Genomic DNA, 19,208 nt, shown 5'->3' on the forward strand with positions numbered 1-19,208 from the left:
TAACGATAACGCTGAAATAAAAAGCAGAACGATAATAAGATATAGCGTAACACAGAATAAGATACAGCGTCACACAGTACGCGAAAGCCCTAAGCTTCGGTTTAAAATCGTGTTGCGAAGGGCGACAGGAATGAGCAATACCCGGTTTTGTACAGATGGATTTTGGCATATTTACCATCGTAGCGTGGAATAAGGTACCTGTCCATAAAATACGACAGGCTCTAGCAACGATCGTGAAATTCGTTCAAAAACGGGGACTCTAGACAGGTGGAACAGGGAAGACAATGCAAGACAATATGCCACCACAGCTTAGACTAGTTTTAGTCGTTTAATTCCGTATCGTGCTTGTCGTATCGATGCTACAAACTGCAATAAGATATTTCACGTGTAATGCATCTCATACTCTAAGTGTTTAAGACAAAAAATGAGTTCTCGGCTAGCTTGTCGAATATTTAAAAGAACGCTCGAAAAAACGCAAGCGTGCACCCTCTTGAAGCCTCCGAAGATGTACACGCTGTGTTTCACAGGAACCGTGCATCTCTCACCACCACCATCTTCTCTCCTCTTCACACCTCTCTGTTGTTCCCCAAACCGTCTTCCCGGTGGGGAGGCCGCTTCTCTTCAACTTTGTACCCTCTCATTCTCCGCTTCGTTGGTCATGCAAAAGGGGTCAAGAGTGACACTCACGAATATTGCAGCACTCAAAGAGGCCTCATAGCTGTAGCTTCAGAATTCAAGCTGATAGATGTTAGATCCTTAGGTTTCGTGCTTTGCTCATTTTAAAGGCTACCTATAGGGAAATATGACTTCGCCAAACACGCTAAAGCAGATAAGGAGTTGCAGTGCGTCTTCATACCAAGCATTTCCCAAATTACTATCTTCTGTTTGTCGGAAAAGCCGTGATATTATATTACAGTTATCTTTTTCTGTACACCATATTGCATAATGGTGATCGTTGAATGTACGGCTTCAAAAAGAAACTGGCCATTATCATCATAGCATCACTTATTACACTTTCTTCATGCCATCGACGATACTGCAGATGATTACAGCGTCTACAAATGTTTACGACCCACCGCCGACCGGAAGAGGTGCATGTAAAGAGCTTTATCGCTTTAATAGTTTGCAGTTTGCCGTGTTTCTCACATTATACTTTTTATTTACAATGGCATGTGATCTTATACAACGCTAATGCTCGTGTCGTAAAGAGTAAGAGAGAGAGAGCAGACTCGCTTGTCGCTTACAGTGCCCGCGGCAATCGAGCGCATTCAACATGTGTCTTTGCAAATTCAACGAGTATCATTACAGTCAAATAAAACATTTAATGCTGCAGAGCCAAGTTACATGAATTATGCGTTCTCTATGACATTCCGAATACTGTGTTCATGCCACAAGAAAATGATCATGGGGCAAATGAATAACACACGCAAATACGAAAACAGGTCGAAACGAAATCTTGCCATCTTGATTTACGTAATTTTATTATCTCTTGATTTTACTGCCCGTCTTATTTATTTGTTTACATTGTCTTAGTTATGGGTGTTTTTTATACATTTACTGTTAACTTGATAACAATATCTAAAAGTGTGCAGTGAGTAAGCGACAACGATTAGAGTGAATGAAGAGGTCAGGAAGATATACTTTGTTGACACTTTCTTTGGCTGCGTTTCTATATTGCGCTAAAGACTCAGTAAGGAAGTGGTGAAAGAAAATGTAGGAAAGGGATAAACAACCGCTTGTGAGCCGATACCCTATTCAAGTTGGTAGGAGACAAGCGTGCATTTTCTCGTTCTTCTTTTTTTTTTTTTTGAGCAAGCTCTGTTAGTTGTGTGCATATGAGACGAGTCGTTTCGTGTCAGCACTCTTGTTGTATTAAGTACGAAGAAATTGTGCTTCGACCTACAACGTCGCTTCTGGGAGTTTCCCTTTTATTAACTACGCAAATACACGTTCACTAAACACAAGATAGAACAATGCTTTCTCGTATCCTTCCACGTTTCCCTCCCCCAAATGACGATACAGCGAGGTGGACGAGTAAGTGGATATTTACACTTGCGCAGACAGAGGCGCGCTATGTTTAGACGTGCACAAAGCAGTGCCCGCTGCTTGGTACACGTCAAAACAGTTCATCAGTTCTCCAGCATGTAATATTGCACTGGGCAGTTGTCACAGCAAGTATGTTTTGCAGTGTCCCGCAGTACTGCAACCACCGAGGGACGAAGGTCTACCAACTGTGTTTGAAGCAACTTACGCTTTCTTGCGGTCGCATTTATCTCGGACAATGATAAGGACCCTGGTTTCCGAGCGAAATTTCAAAGCAGATTCCAGCTCCTCTGGTTTCGGCACGATTGCGCTCACGGCCATGCGTAGTTTGAACACACTATTCGTCACCCGTGCCTTGTGAACGTCTTCGCCTTGAGGCCTCACGAATACTTTGGATGAACAAACGTCCAAAACACCTGGACACCTAGTGGAATGATGTGAACACGACCAGGCCGACGCCACAACGTTGAAGGGCATGCAATGACGGGGAGTGAAGAGTGCTCGACGTCAAAAACACATATTACAATGAAATACACGATGAGCTTTTTAACATAACGTGCCAGATCGCTTATGTATCAATGCACCAGAGGGGTGACGTTTTTGGCACATACCACACACCGTCAGCGCAGATCCAAGGAGCGGGACAGCCGCCATGTCGGTTGCTTCATCAAGAAATGTCTTCTAGCGCTGCTTGATATCAGCGATGCTGACAGACGAGTGCTGCTTATCCATTTGTCTTCCTGTCCTCGGGTTGGTTCTTGACGCCCGGAACCACGACCGACTGGTTGCGGCAGCGAGGTGCTGGTGAGTGCGAGCGCACGCTATAGTTTGCGGACAACGCGGTTAGACGGCTGAGTCGGGCGCGCTGCAGCTGTTGGACGGGCCCTAGCGGCGCTCGGCCTCAGAGGAGTCCTTCGTGCAGTCCATGGATGCGACGCGTGCCGTAGTGGAAACGGCTGTTGCCACGGCATGTGCGCACGACGGTGGTGGTTTGATGAGTGAACGTCGCCGCGCCGGGCCAAGCATCGCGTCGGCAGTGCGCCGACGAGAGCCACATCCCAGCAGCTCTTGGAAGGCTGCCCGGAAATCGCGGTTCAAAAAGGCGTAGATGCACGGATTGAAGGCAGAGTTGGAGTAGCCAAGCCACGTGATGGCGCAGCTCCACTCATAACCGAGGTCGCAGGCTGGGCAGCAGGCCGTAATGAGGTACATGAGGAAGAAGGGCAGCCAACAGGCGCAGAACACGCCCAGCACGATGCCCAGGGAGCGGACCGCCTTGGTGTCATGAAGCAGCTGCTTGGAACGGCGCCGCAGGCTCCGGCGTAGGCCCGGTGAAGGTCCAGCCAGCGAGCGCTCCAGGAGCCGGATCTGACGGGCCTGGCGTCCAGCAACTAGCAGGATGCGTAGGTACACATACAGCATCACCGGCAGCGGCAGGTAGAAGGAGGTCAGCGATGACACGAGTGCATACACGGCGTTGACGCGCAGGCCGCAGTCGGAGGCGTCCGGTGCGCTGCCGTCAGCGTGCCATCCCAGCAGTACGGGCACGAACGAGATGGCGGCCGAGCAGAGCCAGATGGCAGCCACGGCGAGCGCCAATCGCCTCCGGGACACTCGGTAGCGCAGTGGACGTGTTATAGCCCAGAACCGGTCCAGTGCCACGGCAAGCAGGTGCAGGATGGATGCCGTGCAGCACATGACATCGCACGAGATCCACAAGCGGCAGGCAAGCAGTCCCAGTCGCCAGGCGCGCACCAGGTCGTAGGCGAGTCTCGGTGGCATCACGAGTAACGCGACGGCAATGTCGGCTGTGGCGAGACTCGCGAGTAGAACATTGGTCGGCGACCGCATGCGCCGAAACCGGCACACTACCGCCAGCACTAGTAGGTTGCCGAGAAGAGCGGCCAGGAGCACGAGCGCGGCGACCGCGACGCCCAGCCAGCGCAGAGCGGCCGGCTCGGCCACCCCGGCCCCCGGCATGCAAGACGCACTCTGAGAGCACGACAGCAGACCGCTGGCGCGCCGATGCAGCCGCCGAGCGAGGGCGCCGTGTGCGCGCTCGAGTCCGCCGCGGGACGGGGCTCGATTGAACCGGCGGCTAACAAATTACTTGGGCCGGCGAATCCTGCCCTTGGACGGGCCTTTTTTCCCACCAGCAGGTTAAGTGACCATCTTTTCAGCCGCTTAGATGGTACAGGCTTGCTGCCAAGCTGCACGAAGAAGTTGCTGCCAGTTGCACGACAGTAATCTGTCGTACAATTGTGCGAACAACATGTCGATTAAGAAATTGGAATGTAGTAATGCAGCTGACGCCAAAATGAGTAATTATATATAATTATAGCGGCTTTGCGACAGTTCTAGTAAGGTAGACAACTGGGCCTGGGCAATGTTATTCCTCGTCAGCAGCTTAAATCACTCCTCCTAACGGCACACTACACACGTTGCATTGGGATCGACTGTCTCTGAACGGGATGCGAAGAAAGGAATAAAATCGAGCGAGACAAACTTTCTTATCCATACTTATTTATTCATTATAACTCAAAGCTGCCATTAATAGGTCGATTCCTTAACGGCCGAGCAGAAAAAGAATTTCTATTACCTGCATCGACTTGAGAGATGAAGATGTTTCAGTAAAAGCATTGGCACAAGAAACCGCGGTTAAAATAGGCGAGTAGTAAGAGAAGACAACACTGGCACGTTAAACCCAATATATTTGCGCAATGAGAGTAACTAGAGAGAATAAATATGGCAGCTACGGTCTGGATTGGTTCGAAAAATATGAGCTATCTATTAATCTTATATTACATCGCACATTACAGAATACAATATAATATTAAATTGCAGTCTTACAATATACAGATACGGCAGAGCTAACAACTGGAACCTTAATATGTATTTGGGACTGCAGATGGGGCCGTCTGTCGCACAGTGCAAACTGCATCGCACTTTCATTATGATTTCCTTTTTTTGTTTTTTTAGCAGTCAAAGCTGGTAATGACCTGTACTTGAATTGAATTGAATTGATTTTATTCAAGAAGAAAATGTTACACTTCGGAAAGAAATGTCAGACATCCATGTTCGCAACAGGTAATTTTCTATGCCTACTTCCCTCCTTCCATCTTACATGACGTATTACGATAACCTCGAAAGATGAGACGTAAGTGTTCGTTTGAACCTCTTATAAGACCGTAAGCTCCATTCGTAGAGTGTATACTTCCTGAAAAAAGACGCTGCCAAGGCTGGGCAGTAACGAAGATTCATATACCTTAAAGGGGTCATGAAGCACCCCTTAAGCTTGTTGAAAAAACACATCCTGCGGAAAGCTGACACGGCTATGAACTGCACAGCCAGATATTGCAGTCGTGCGCGCCGCGTAAAGGCTACAAGCAGAGTGCGAAGTTGCTGTTTTTTCAGGCGCCCTCTTTTCAAACAGAGGCCGATTCTCACTCTCATCGGTGGGCGGGGCGTTTGCCGGCTGACGTCACGGATCTGCTTCGCCGCGTCGCAAGAGACATAGCGTCCTTATTGGCCAATAGCCGACATAAATCAAGAGCGGTGTTTGCATCAGATTCGCTTGTTCCCGTTGATACTGTGTACAATAGTTAACAGGCTGAAATATGGAAAAACGTTGTTGCGAGTTTTCAAAAAGATGACTCACTTCCGGTAGAGGCCAACTGTCGTCCGCTGACCTCAGCGCGCCCGCGCACGTTCGAGCACAACCTAAATTTGGCCACACTGCCTTTTCAGTATCGCAGCCTCCTGTGCCTCGCTTGTTTCGATTAGTTTTGAGTGTCATAACTGGCCTCAAATCTTACAAGACTTGTGTGTGGTGTTGAGTTCTAAAGCCATGGTTCTCGTGCTGACTTGATCAGTGAGTGCACAGACCGAGTTGCAAGCACGTTCCTAATTAAGTGACCGGAGAGAGGCCCCTCGTGAACCATGAGGATTAGATTATAGCTGAGTGTTTTAACCCTATTATTCTTTTGACAGAGAATGAACAGGATCATTTAACCTTTGGATAATACACTTCACGTCAAAGATATCCCGAAGATGGATTCAGTGGTAAGGTAGAAATAATATACAACCTGAATTTCACTGTCAACTCACTCAGAGTATTTTTGCTTCCAGTCGTCTTCAAATGACAACCATCAGCCTGTGTTTAAGTTTAAGCTTACGTAAGGCCACTACATAATTTGTGGGGCGTCATGCAGGCCGAAATGAACACCTGCGGCTCCGAATTCTACGGTTCGTCGTGTCGTGCCGTTATAAAAATAGATAGATATAGCGAATTTATTAGAAGGCAGAGAGGTCGGCCTGAGCTTGAGAGCTCTAGCCTGCTACTCTGCACAGGGGGAAATGGGAAGGGGGAAAAAGAGTAATGAAGATGATGATGGGGACAGGAAGAGGTAATGCATATGTACAATTACCAAGTAGCACAGTGGTCTTCTTAAAGTCTATTGTCAAGTCCTGTACTCTTGAGAAAACCTATGAATGCCCTTGTAGCAGTCGTTGATGCTGTTTGGTCGGACATTGCGGGCAATAGATTAGTTTCACTTAGAGTGTTCATACCGATGCCGGCCAAAGTTGAAGCCAGCGTCGTCCGTTCGGACACGTACAGAGGGCAGTTGCACAATATATGAGCTAAAGTTTCATCTACTTGGCAGTGCTCACAGTTCGGGCTGTCCGCACGGCCGATAAGGTGTGCGTATCGTCGAGTGAAGGCGACGCCTAGTCGAATCCGGTGCAGCAGACTGGCGTGGCGTCGCTTTATTTTAGCCGGGAGTCGAAAGGTCATGTGAGGGTCTGTTTCCCGCAGACGCCTATGCCGATGGTCTGGGTTAGACCAGCAAGTTGTGAACTCTCGCATAAGCGATCTTAACAAAGAGTTCACGTCACTTCGCGAATACGGAATTTTTACGACAACGGCGCTGTTATCAGCAGCGGCTTTTCCTGTAGCATCAGCTATAGCACGTTACCTGCCAAGCCACAGTGTCCAGGTACCCATTGGAAGATGATAGAGTGACCATTCCGTTGCGTGATATCGAATGATTTCAGAAGCCAATACATAATATTGTCCTTTTCTTGAGCATGAATGAAGGGCTTGTCACGTGTTTCTTGTGTTGGCCTCAAGCAACTCACCTTGGCGTACTTGACTGAGCGATACAACGACACTATACACGTATACACTGATGGGTCTGTGACTCCGCGCGTTTCGACTGCCGTTTTTGTGATCCCTCAACTGGATATTTCCCGGCCGTACAGGTTAGACCATAAGTCCTCTTCAACAGCAGCAGAATTGGTTGCTATACGAGAAGCCGTTCGATTTGTATCCGACCAAGCTCCACGCAAATGGACAATACTCTCTGATGCGAAATCCGCCTGATAAAAATGATAAACATGTGCCCTCTTGAGTGCTTCTCCATGTATAGACAATGCTTCGCTCGCCCGAAATTCATGGATACCAGCGTGACACAGGTATCTTCTGTTGGCCCAATGTATGTGCATTCCATGGGCGTATGCTGCGGGGCAATTTTAGTAATTTCTGCCGCGAGCTGCACGCGTCCAGTGAAAACAGCGTGTTCTGAGCTGTTCTAAGGCCGACTTTGTTTGCATTGTAGGCGTCTGGGTCAGCCACCGCGCAGAACCCCTCAGAGACGAGGACGAGACACTGAGAAACACGTCTTTATCATTCCAAGACTCGGCCGCGACTCACGGTCAACGGCCACTGAGCGCGAGCGGCGAGCGTGTCCGTGTCCATCGTTCTCTTCGATTCTCGGCGCGCTCGCGGCTGGCGCTCCCACAGCATATAAAGGTTACACACGCAGACGCCACAGTTACAAGGATATTGTAAGGCGCCTACATCAGGTGCATTTAAAGCGCGCATACTGTCGCGAACTACACGCGGGAGCAACAGCGCCTTCTGAGCAGCGGAACGATAATCTATTTGCTTAATTAGCACTTATTTGCAATTCTCGCTTTAGTGTGGCATACAGTGATTCTCTATAACTGATTTTGTTTTTAGTTGCTTTCATACTGGGAGACTACCTACTATCTTACTAATTAAGCGTTATTGTTAAGCGTCACGCCACCGCGTTAAAGTAAATGCCAAAAGCCTGCCCCGATGTCAAGCTAATCTAGTAACGTTCGTCAAGCACAACATCCACAAATTTACCAGTGACATGTCTCCCGCAAAATCAAAAAAGTTAATGCACTTGTACTTCTCCCTTGTGAACGTCCATGCGTACATGGCACTCCTCTTGCACAGATGACACAGTACGAATAAAAAAAAAGTATTACAATCCTCCTCAATGAAACTGCTGTTCTTTAGAAAATAATGGTTCGTTTGAATTGATTGTATACTATATTCACCGCAGTAGACAAGTTGGTGTGTTCACAATACATAATTTTACATACATAACACAGAAACACGAGGACTATAGCAAATAGGTACAAAACTTAAAAAACTCGGTCATGTGTGCACTCCCTCGTGCCCCTGCACATTATGTTGAAGTTCACTTACACAACAGGTACCTCCAATTATGCTAAGATTGACGAAATATCACCCAATCTAGGTTAGAACACAGTGATGACTTGTTGCCTAACTGCCTGTCACTTATTTCTCTTCCACAATGTGTTCTAATGTGTAAATCATCTGTTCTATTTCTTTGGTAATAAAACACAAGCCGTGACATTGAGCGAGCAGTGTTTCACCAATTTGTATTGCATGCAGAAGTTGATTTCTTCCATTTGCATGCACGACAAATATAATACTTCAACTGATACAAGAAACAGTGTTTGCACTATTTTATTGGAATCAAAACAGTAGAAGTTCTGATGTCAGTGTAAGCGTATGTATATTTCCATCTTTGTGCACAGAACCTGCACCCAATACTGAGCACGTGGAACAACATATAGTGTACATCCCAATCACTACCTATAATTCACAGCAGTAAAGCAAAATGAAAGTAGTGTGTAAAACCTCCTCATAATGCCTACTGACATGTGCACTTCACAGTGCGAGTATCTAAGCACAATCCAAAGAAATGGGATGCAGAAGGACCTTAGTGTCAGCGTACACGTGAAGGCAACTAATTTAGTACAATAAGGCTAGCTTTACTTTTGAGAAATCTGCAACCATGCAGATAGGCATGCATGTTGTAGTTTTTTTTATTGCATTAGTTTGCACTATGGCATCAAAACATGTCGCACATGATCGTACAGTTGAGTTTCCTGAAGAAAAGTGTAAAATTGATTGTAGATCCACGTACCACGATTAATAAAAGCATTCAGCAATGCCCACAAAATGGCACTGCCTTCATATATTGCAGCACATATTTAGTCACAGATATCTGAAAACTAACGTAAATTTCTGTAATTATGCTTGGGAACTTGTCGGCGTTATCGCATGACCACAATGTATCAATACTTCTATTATGCATAATTAGTACATTTATGTTTACAATATATCCATGCCAGCTTGTGCCATCTGCAACTTAAAGTTCTTCATCTTTAATTCCTCACTTCATGGCTTATGCATAATTACCACATTGAAAATTAAGCCCAGCATTAAGGCTGCAAGGTCAACATGAAATTATGCAATCACATGCTTAAAATAAAAAAAAATCCTATGAACAATGGCTGATGGCTTGGCAAAGTGGATCCTAGGACTTGATATGCCATAAGGTTGAATAAAATTTGACCACGCACGTATAGAGGCTGTAAAGCAGTCAGCACTTAAGTTCATATTCAAAGAAAGCGGGAAAACAAAGCCACAACACACATCGAAATGAAGGGGACAGGACGTTGCGGTAGTAGCAACTGAAGTTTAACACGCGGTTTTCATTTTTAGACATGTTTTTACTCTTTCTGCGAATGCGTGATTCTATAATTTTGTAGTTTTTTTTCATACTGTGTGTGTATATCTTTCTGTGGTTTGTATTAAACTTCAATTGCTAGTAGTGCATCGTCCTGTGCCTTTCATTTTCATTTCTGTGTGTTGTGGGTTTTATATTGTACTGTTTTTAACTATGAATACACATCAACTCGCCCAACTGTACATTTTTGTATAAAGTTTGCTGAATAAAGCCGGTTCCACTAAGTGTGATTTTGAACAATGCGAAATTTTCAAATGCACATGCTACTGGAAAGGTTGCACGCAGTATCATGCATAACACCCTACATCAATCCCAGTATTTGCCCAAATGCTGTAAGGTGTAAGAAATGTTCGAGATAGTGTACAATGAGGCACAGTGGAGTGTTCCCACAATACACTGTCTCGTACACAAGCAGTGGGCGAGCAACTCTTGCTGCTTTGCCAGAAATATCTTCCTGAAAATGATACAAAAAAGAAGTTCATTTAGCTTTCTGTGTCCATAAAAATGAATTTCTTGCCAAGGACTCACACTTGACTTTAGTTATTGCAGACTTTTTAACAAAACATGGAACAACACGAAAATTGTGAAGCTTCTAAGTAGTTCCTTGGGAACTTTTCACTTAAAGTACACACGGCGAAAAATACACGAAGGTAAAGAAATGCGAAACAACACCAGAAGTGTTACTCTTCTCCTGTGCACGAACATTCAGGTAGATTTGGGTGTCAGTCAAGTTAGCATTATGGTGTAAAGGGATGCGAAGTTTAGTGAGATTCACGTTCTATTTAAACACGTTGGACACTAGCTTCTTGATAAGCCACTCCTGCTCTGTTTAGGACTGAAGATTGGGCGACTTGGCATTGATTCATGGCAAAAATTAACAGCGTACTTGTAATGAGGACAAAAGAAGACCTGTACAGAATACCAGCGCTTTTACCATGCCAGATATTGTTTCAACAGTTAGAATACTCTGTACAGATCATAAACACTATGGCAACGTAATGCAAAGCAAAATAGCGAGGGGGAAGAAACAAGGTGATTCAACAACGTGGTTCAACAGGTTCAACTGACTTGTATCAATGTGATTAAAATAGCCTTGCACAACTAACATATCTCCTAAAGGCTATAAATATGCACATTTAACGGTGACAAGTTCCAGTGCTGATACGTGACTAATGAAGTCACAATACTATAAAATGCATGTTCTTCACGACACACAGTGCCACTTATCGGATATCTATCACATCATATGGCCATAATTATGTTTCATCATATTGTCATAATTATTTGACGATTATGGCACATGTCAACGCGCGCAAATTGACATATAGACGGAGGATCAAAACAAGCAAATCAAGCATGAAAACCGCATAAACAGTAAACATCTTTTCTCCAAGGCATCTGCATAACACTAGCATCAAACTCGATTTTTTTATAGTGCGTATGCGAGAGTATATTATAACACTGTACTTATTTTACTGTAGTTAAATGTATCAGCTGCGAGTGAAGGCGTTTTTTTGCTTGTTCATTCTTATGTGTACGCATCTGAAAATGCGCATAATCACGCGAAATACGTCCATTTTTTGTTCGAGCTGCTGCGGTGTCCTACGGACGCTATTGTATAGTTATTGCAGCAGTCTCTATAGGTTGTATTGTACTTACCAATTTTTAGTGTACTATTCAATTTTTGTTTTATTCTCTCATTTATGAATTTTAGTTCGTGATATCATAATACGTGTTCTTCCTGCAATGCTCTCAAATGGGATCGCAGTATTGTTGAATGAATGAATAAATAAATAAATAAATAAATAAATAAATAAATAAATAAATTTGGCCTCATGCACATTTCACCATATGACACCATGATAATAGCGGCTTTTTTTTACTTTAGTGTATACTCCTTGACAGCACTCTGCTTCATTTATGCTTTATCGCAAGGAAGAAAATTATGTTGTACAAACATGTTTTTTCAAGGCGCACTCGCGCAACGATTGGCTGGCCGTGCCTAAGCATGTGCTATATTCACATGAGTTTCTAAACACGCCTTACACATCGTCGCTGTGTGAGCCTATGACTTTTCTTTTTTATTAATTTTTCGTTGCACTTTTCACGCGATGCAATGTGCAGAACTGCACCTACAGTTGCCCGAGCGACGATAAGGAAGCGCAAACAGAGGAAACATAAGTATTACTTACCATTGTGTTCCTGATGGTACCGCGAACGCAGCGTGCCCATCATCTGTTTCGTAATATACATAGCGGCAGGCTCGGTTGAGTTGCCGGTTCATCGTCACACCATATCGCACCCGCACTAAGGCATAAGGCATATTGCACTGTCGTCAAACCACGCATTTCACGTTCAGCGGCGCGAGTAGGCACAAAACGCGCACACGCGGCCGGCACAGCTGGGCAGTTCAGAAGCGACGTGTGCAAGGCCAAAGTAGTCCCATGACGGCTTTGCTTGGGCATCCCGCACGCTGCTGGGACCAGCCTAAAACGACTCTCTTCTCGCGTTTCTTTCTTTTTTAACACGAAAGTGTTTTATGCCGGGGTCCACCACGGCTCCACTGACGCATTTCCGTCACGGATATGACGTTATAAAATATAAATACTAACATATGGCTAAGACAAAACTAGAAGAAAAAGATCCGTCACCGGGAGTCGAACTTACGAACCCTCGATCCTCAGCTCGCGGCGCGAAACGACTCCGCCACAGGCGGCACGTTCTTGGACATGCTCACGGCGTGCTATTTATATACACCATTTGCCGGTGGCTGTACTCGGAGATCGCGGTACATCAGCGTGTTTTCGTTACCACTAGCGCGACGGCGCGAAGGGCTCGAACGGCGCGCGTCGTCGCACGCGTTGAGATGAGCGTGCGCCTCTACAGGGCGTGCTCGCTCCTGCTCGCGCGCTTATCGTGTACGTCTTGCGCTGTCACCGCAAGTTTGCGCTGAAGTTACAGAGAGCACGAAGGTCACTTCGCTCACTGCAGCGGCCGCTTTTGCGAAAGGAGCGTGCTGCTCACAAACAAATAAGTTACAACTGTGATAGTTCGCGCTCATCCTGTGTATACTTGTGCGTTCGTTTCGTGCATCCTCTTTGACCAGCGCGCTTTAACTGTCGAGCTGTGACAGTTGTTAGTTCGCGCTCATCCTGTGTATGTTCGTTCCGTGCGTCCTTTCTGCTTGAGCAGCGTGTTGTAAGTTTCGAGCTGCTTGCCGTTCTTCACGTGACATTACAACTTGTTGGTATAGCATTCATTCCTTCGCCCTCAAGGCGAAAAAATCCACAACAAGCGCTCAACTACGTCTGTGAAGACACGTTTTATTTTCGTGCTATACCGATTCCTATGACAGAGGGATCAACCATGTTTTTTTGCCTTTTTCTTCCTTCGCACGCGCATACGTCGCGACGCTTTCTCAAATCTCGCTTGTATTCCGACGCGTCTAATTGTCTGACTTACTCTCGCCGACGAGCAGGCGGGCTGCAGCCGTCCGAAGGTCGAAGGGCATTTTATCTCGTTTTCTCCCGTTCACAGCGGCCGCTTAAAAAGAATCGCATTTTTAAAACCTTTTCTTTTCTTTAGTGTCGCGTTTTCTCCGCACGGGATTTTATTCCGTGCGTTGAGGCAGGCCGCTTTGGCCAGTTCTTTATCTAAAAGCGTATACTGAGTGTACTACATGCCGTACCAATCGGCCACATCGAGGGCTTGGCGGCTTTTCTTTTTAGTTTAATTTTGATTTGATGGAAAAGCGGCCTAAGCAAAGTCACGAAGCGAAGTGACGACAGTATCAATACGACATAAGCGAAGTAACGACAGTATCAATGCAAATAGATCGCGTCAGCGCTTAAACCCTTGACGCGATACACCACGCCAGACCGCGCCACGCAGCGAGAAGCAGCCGACCGGAACTATTGTTGCCAGCAGCAGCCGTCAGCACCGCCAAGTTACGCGGAAAGGAAACCACCAGGCCCGTAGCCAAGGAGGGGGGGCTAGGGACCCGGGCCCCCCGCAATTTTGGTGAAGTAGGTGTTTTTACCAAAAATAAATAATGAAAATAGGTGAGAGAGAGAGAGAGAGATGAAAAAAGGAAGGCCGGGAGGTTAACCAGATATTAGCACCTGGTTTGCTACCCAGCACTGGGGTGGGGAAATAGGGGCAAGAAAGAGGGTCTAGAGAGAGAGAGAGGGAGAGGGGGAAAAAGAGGAAAAAAAAAACGCACGGACACGCACAAGATAAAAAACAACAACACACACAGGAACGGCGTTCTGGTTACAATCGTTCAAAAAGGCCGGTCGATCGCAAGAAGCGCAGTAGCGCTTGCATGGCCTTCTTCTGCGACGTTGCGTCTTGTCGATGGCGTAGAATTCTTTCCTCCGATAAAGGTCGGTCATCCAACTTGTTCAGCGCGTTGCAAAGAGATAGTCGCTGTGCACTGTACAGTGGGCAGTCGCAAAAAATATGTCCAATTGTTTCTGCGTTTCCACAGTGGTCGCAGGCTGCGGTGTCGGCCATGTTTTCTCAAATAGTCAAGGTTTTCAGCAAGTGTCCCCCCCCCCCCCCCACCCCGAAAAAAATTCCTGGCTACGGGCCTGGAAACCACAGAACATTGAACATGAAGGAAGGAAAACTTCCCTCCTCCATGACATTGAAGGGAGGTGACGTAATGCACTGGGCGGGGCACCTCGAACGGCGCTGCCCTCTCCTCCGGGATGAAGCGAGTTGAGAGGGAATGCGTCAGGTAAATGTAGCAATCGCTATATCTCCGGTCCTACTTTACCTTTTCGAAAACTTCTTTCGGCTATATATTCCTGGGAAGGGTCCCACTCATTCCAGGGTGTTTTTCACGCCAATCGCAAGGGGTGGTTCATGACCCCTTTAAATACTATGTTAGATACTCTTTGGGTATCTTGCAACCTATTACGCTTTAAAACGTGTACAATGCATCATGCCAACATTCAATTGAAGCTTTTATAACTCGCAGGTTTCACTGACGGTGTCGTACAGGAAAAAACACGACTCCGCCGAGCGTACAGAAATGCGGCCCTCAAAGGTGGGCCAGTCACATGCGCATTTTATGTGCCGTTTTCCAATAATTGATGCTCTCTCGATTGTGGTCTTGTCGGCTGTTTCTGAAATGGCAGTTGACCTTTTATCGACGTGACTTGTCATTTCACGTTGCCACATTTCATAGTTGCCTGGATATGAACGCATGAACGTCGTTGTTGTCTGTACCAACTCGAGTGTTGCATTGTTAAGCACGCTGATAATAATAATAGGCAGTTTTATGATAGGGTACGCAAAGCTCTGCGTTAGCGTTTGTCGCCAATGCGCATGCGCCGTGCCATAAACGGGTATGTGCTACAGAAGTAAGGTAAATCCCATTACTCACCACTGGTCCACTAAAAATGAATAAGTGTACAGCTGCGGCCTAATCATACGCAGCATAAGAATGGAAGCTTGAGCGAGTTGGTATGCGTTCATCTTTGTTGAAACAGCGCTCACGAGACGACGACGAAGTAAAAGAAGGCACAGGACAGGCGCTGACTCGCAACTAAAGTTTATTAGGAAAGACACGCATATATATAGGCGATGTGCAACAACAAAACAACAACTAAAAACACCAAAAGCGAAAAAGACCCAAACAAGTCTCAGGCAAGTAAAAGCAAAAAAGCAGGTATCATACTCTGCAGCAGGTGCTGCAAAGGTACGAAAATTCTGCGTCACTCAGCGAAATCGATGACATGCTAACACACTTGTCTCCTTTTCTTCTAATGTGGAAGGCCTCGATCACTTCCCTTGCTGCCTGCTCTTTATGATGCGATAAAATCATTGTGTCACTGAAGAAGGGTGCACAGCCGCATTCGTGGCAATGAGCGGCGAGAGAAAATGGCTTTGTTTCTGTCAATGATCGTTCGTGTTCACGAAGACGAACGTTAACGCATCTTCCACTTTGGCCAATGTAAGTTTTTTCATTGGTTCTGTGTCATTGGCCATTGGTCATTGGTTCTGTGTCTTTCCTAATAAACTTTAGTTGCAAGTCAGCGCCTGTCCTGTGCCTTCTTTTACTTCGTCGTCGTCTCGTGAGCGCTGTTTCAACAAAGATCATACGCAGCCATGGGTCGCCCGAAACTAAAGCGCACTCCCGAAAAAAAAGCCGCAATCTGAGAAGCAAGGCTTGCCGCTACGCGAGAATGGAATCGACGGCACCGAGCAGATCTGGAATTCATGGCTGTAGCGGGGTTGAACTTGCCCCGCTACAGCCACAGTTACAGATGAGTTTCAAGTTCAAGCCACAGTTAAAGATGAGTTTAAGGAACAGTTGAATAATATTACAGCCAGGTTCTGCCTAGATACAGCAATAAATAAGCATGATACCGATCAGCTTCGCTGCGCATCGAGCTTTGCGCGGCCTAGTGCAAGCTTTGAGCCATATTTTTTTTATCGCAATTTTTGCATGTTGAGTGAACCTCTCCGCCTGTGAAGGTCGCTTAGCGGTGAAGAGTGATTAGGGTGTTAGTTTGCATTCGGCGGAGAATAGTGGCCTGCGCTCTCGTGAGGTTGTTGTGTGGTATGGGGTATAACCTCCTGTCATCTTTCTACATATTCGTAAATTCGTTGTAGGAGGTCACGGCCTCTCTTATCGGGGGGAGGGAGCGCGCTTCCAAGGAAAGCGCGTACCGGTTTGCTAGCCCTCGGGCCACTTTAGGCGTCTCCTCGTTACAGGGGTTTCCTGAGTGAGCAGGGACCCAGACCTGATTGATTTTGGTTCTGTCGTCCTGAATGAAATTTCTCAAGACCTTGGTTGTATTTCCCTTATAAAGCTGCGAAGAGTACTCTTAGAGTTTTCTAAAGACAGTGTGGGCAGTTGGATTCATGACGGCCAGCGCAAAAGCCATTTCTTCGGCCTCCTTGATTGATGCGGCTCTAGTTGAAGCCACATTTATGATTCTAAATTCTCCGTCCACGGCACTCAGGATGTATTTGTTGTGTCCCTGGTTGGAGGCATCGACGAAGACCGCGGTTTGGTCTTTCTTGTGCTTTTCGCTTAACTTATCTGCTTTGGCTTTTCTGCTCCATGACGTCGTGTCTGCCCGCCAGAATGTTTTTGGGTATTGGTTTGATTTGTAGGTAATGTCTCATTGCGGGAAGTAGTGGTGCTCTGCCTCCCGTAGTGTATAATTTTCAGTCTATTCAGGGAATGTAGTACCGCCATCCTGTCTGGTAGCCGTGTTATTTGTGCTGTTTTGTGTGCTTTGATCAGCTTCTCTAGGGTGTTATGCACTCCAAGTTTGAGGAGTTTCTCGGAGCAGGAAAACACTGCAATTAACCCCGGGGACGAAGAGGGAGCCGTCCGGCAACCTAGCTGAGCTCGTCACTATGAGTGGATCGTATTACGGCTCGAAACGCTCGATATTGACATTGTCGCGTCCATGACGGCGCATGTCAGAAGAATGTTCAACGGGTTCAGTCACCTAGTTGATGGGTGATGCGCGTTCGACGACTCGACAGGCACCTTCATACTTGGGCAGTAACTCTGAGGAGAGACCAGGCGCAGTAGTAGGAACGGAGAGCCACACCAGCGCTCCAGGCAGGAAGGTGGGCGCAGAAGTAGTGTTGCCGCGAATTTCTTTCAGGCGATCTTGGTCGTAGGCGGTAAAGGGCCGTGCGAGGTCCCGGCACTCTTCGGCGTGTCTCACCTTGTCAGATATGGGCGCATACTCAGAAGCATTCGGCCGGTACGGTAGAATTGTGTCGATAGTTCGCGATGGGTGCCGACTGTACAGTAGAAAATAGGGTAAAAATCCAGTGGTGCTCTGAGTAGCGGTCATGCCCATGATGCCGCGGGCATGTACTCCCTACCGATCCTAAGTGGAAGCGGCCCGCAGGAGGTAAAACCCGGCTCTTCTCCCTCGGTGCTCAATAAAGTTATCTTTCTATCAGACTAGCGGTGTGGTACGCGTAGGTTACAAAGGGTATAATGGCGTCCCAATTTGTGTGGTCGGAGGTGGCGTACACTGAAAGCATGTCGCCGAGCGTGCGGTTGAAGCGCTCTGCATGCCCATTGGTTTGAGGGTGGTACGGCGTCGTCGTGCGATGAACCACGTAGCACCTTTTAAGAATAGCTTCAAATACTTCGGAGAGGATGACAAGACCGCGGTAACTGAGCAGCTCTTGGCGTGGCCCGTGACGTAGGATAAATCGACGAAGCAGGAGCAAGGCAACAGCTGGCGAGACGCGCGGTGAATATTTCCGGCACTGGCAATCGGGGCAAGAGCGCACGAACTTCTGAACGTAGCGGCACATTCACCAGCAGTAGTACAGCTGTTGAAAGCGCTGGTAAGTCTTGAAAATTCCAGGGTATGCGCACTCTGGATCGGCGTAAGAAGTCGCGCATATTTCGGAACGCAGGCCGCGAGGTACTACTCACCCCTGGCGGCCGTCGGAGCTGTAATTGCGTCGGCGCAGGAGGTCGTCACGAATGGTGAGATCTTGAGCTTGACGAAGCCATGGAGTGAGCGCTTGTTCTTGTCCCTTCTTTCTTTGTCCCGTTGTAGCGCTGTTTACCCGTAGTTCAGTATGTACCAACAAGCCCGCATTAACACTCTGTACCATAGAGTTAATGATAAGAGTTAATGGAGAGTTAATGGATAAGAGTTAAGGGATAAGAGTTAATGGAGAGTATCTCAGTAACCTACGATTCGCTGACGACATTGCATTGATGAGTAACGCGGGAGACGAATTGCAGCTCATGATTACTGAACTGGATACGGAAAGTAGAAGAGTAGGTCTGAAAATTAATATGCATAAAACTAAAGTAATGTGGAACAATCTTGGCAGAGAACATCGCTTTGCGATAGGTGGCGAGACACTGGAAGTTGTAAAGGAGTACGTCTACTTAGGACAGGTAGTAACCGCGGAGCCGAACCATGAGAGTGAAATAACTAGAAGAATAAGGATGGGTTGGGGCTCATTCGGCAAGCATTATCAAATCATGAATGGTAATCTACCACTATCCCTCAAGAGGAAGGTATATAACAGCTGCATCTTACCGGTACTTACCTACGGAGCAGAAACCTGGAGACTTACAAAGAGGGTTCAACTTAAATTGAGGACGACGCAGCGAGCGATGGAAAGGAAAATGATAGGTGTAACCTTAAGAGACAGGAAGAGAGCAGAGTGGGTCAGGGAACAAACGGGGGTTAAGGACATCATAGTTGAAATCAAGAAGAAGAAATGGATATGGGCCGGGCACGTAGCACGTCGGCAGGATAACCGGTGGTCATTAAG

General features: G+C 46.7%; 1 protein-coding gene across 1 annotated transcript; it reads right to left on the minus strand.

Annotated features, from left to right (window-relative positions):
- Positions 1–1,652: 1,652 nt before the first annotated feature.
- On the minus strand, positions 1,653–4,056 carry LOC119379382 (octopamine receptor-like). Its single transcript, XM_037648699.2, has one exon. The coding sequence runs from the start codon at positions 4,021–4,023 to the stop codon at positions 2,929–2,931; it is 1,095 nt and encodes a 364-aa protein (XP_037504627.1). The 5' UTR covers positions 4,024–4,056; the 3' UTR covers positions 1,653–2,928.
- Positions 4,057–19,208: the final 15,152 nt, after the last annotated feature.

Source organism: Rhipicephalus sanguineus, chromosome 1, assembly GCF_013339695.2.
Source record: "Rhipicephalus sanguineus isolate Rsan-2018 chromosome 1, BIME_Rsan_1.4, whole genome shotgun sequence".
Taxonomy (NCBI): Eukaryota; Metazoa; Arthropoda; class Arachnida; order Ixodida; family Ixodidae; genus Rhipicephalus; species Rhipicephalus sanguineus.

What these genes read in the sequence shown, in the direction of transcription:
- LOC119379382 (XM_037648699.2), bottom strand. Translation starts at nt 4,023, where the DNA reads ATGCCGGGGGCCGGGGTGGCCGAGCCGGCCGCTCTGCGCTGGCTGGGC.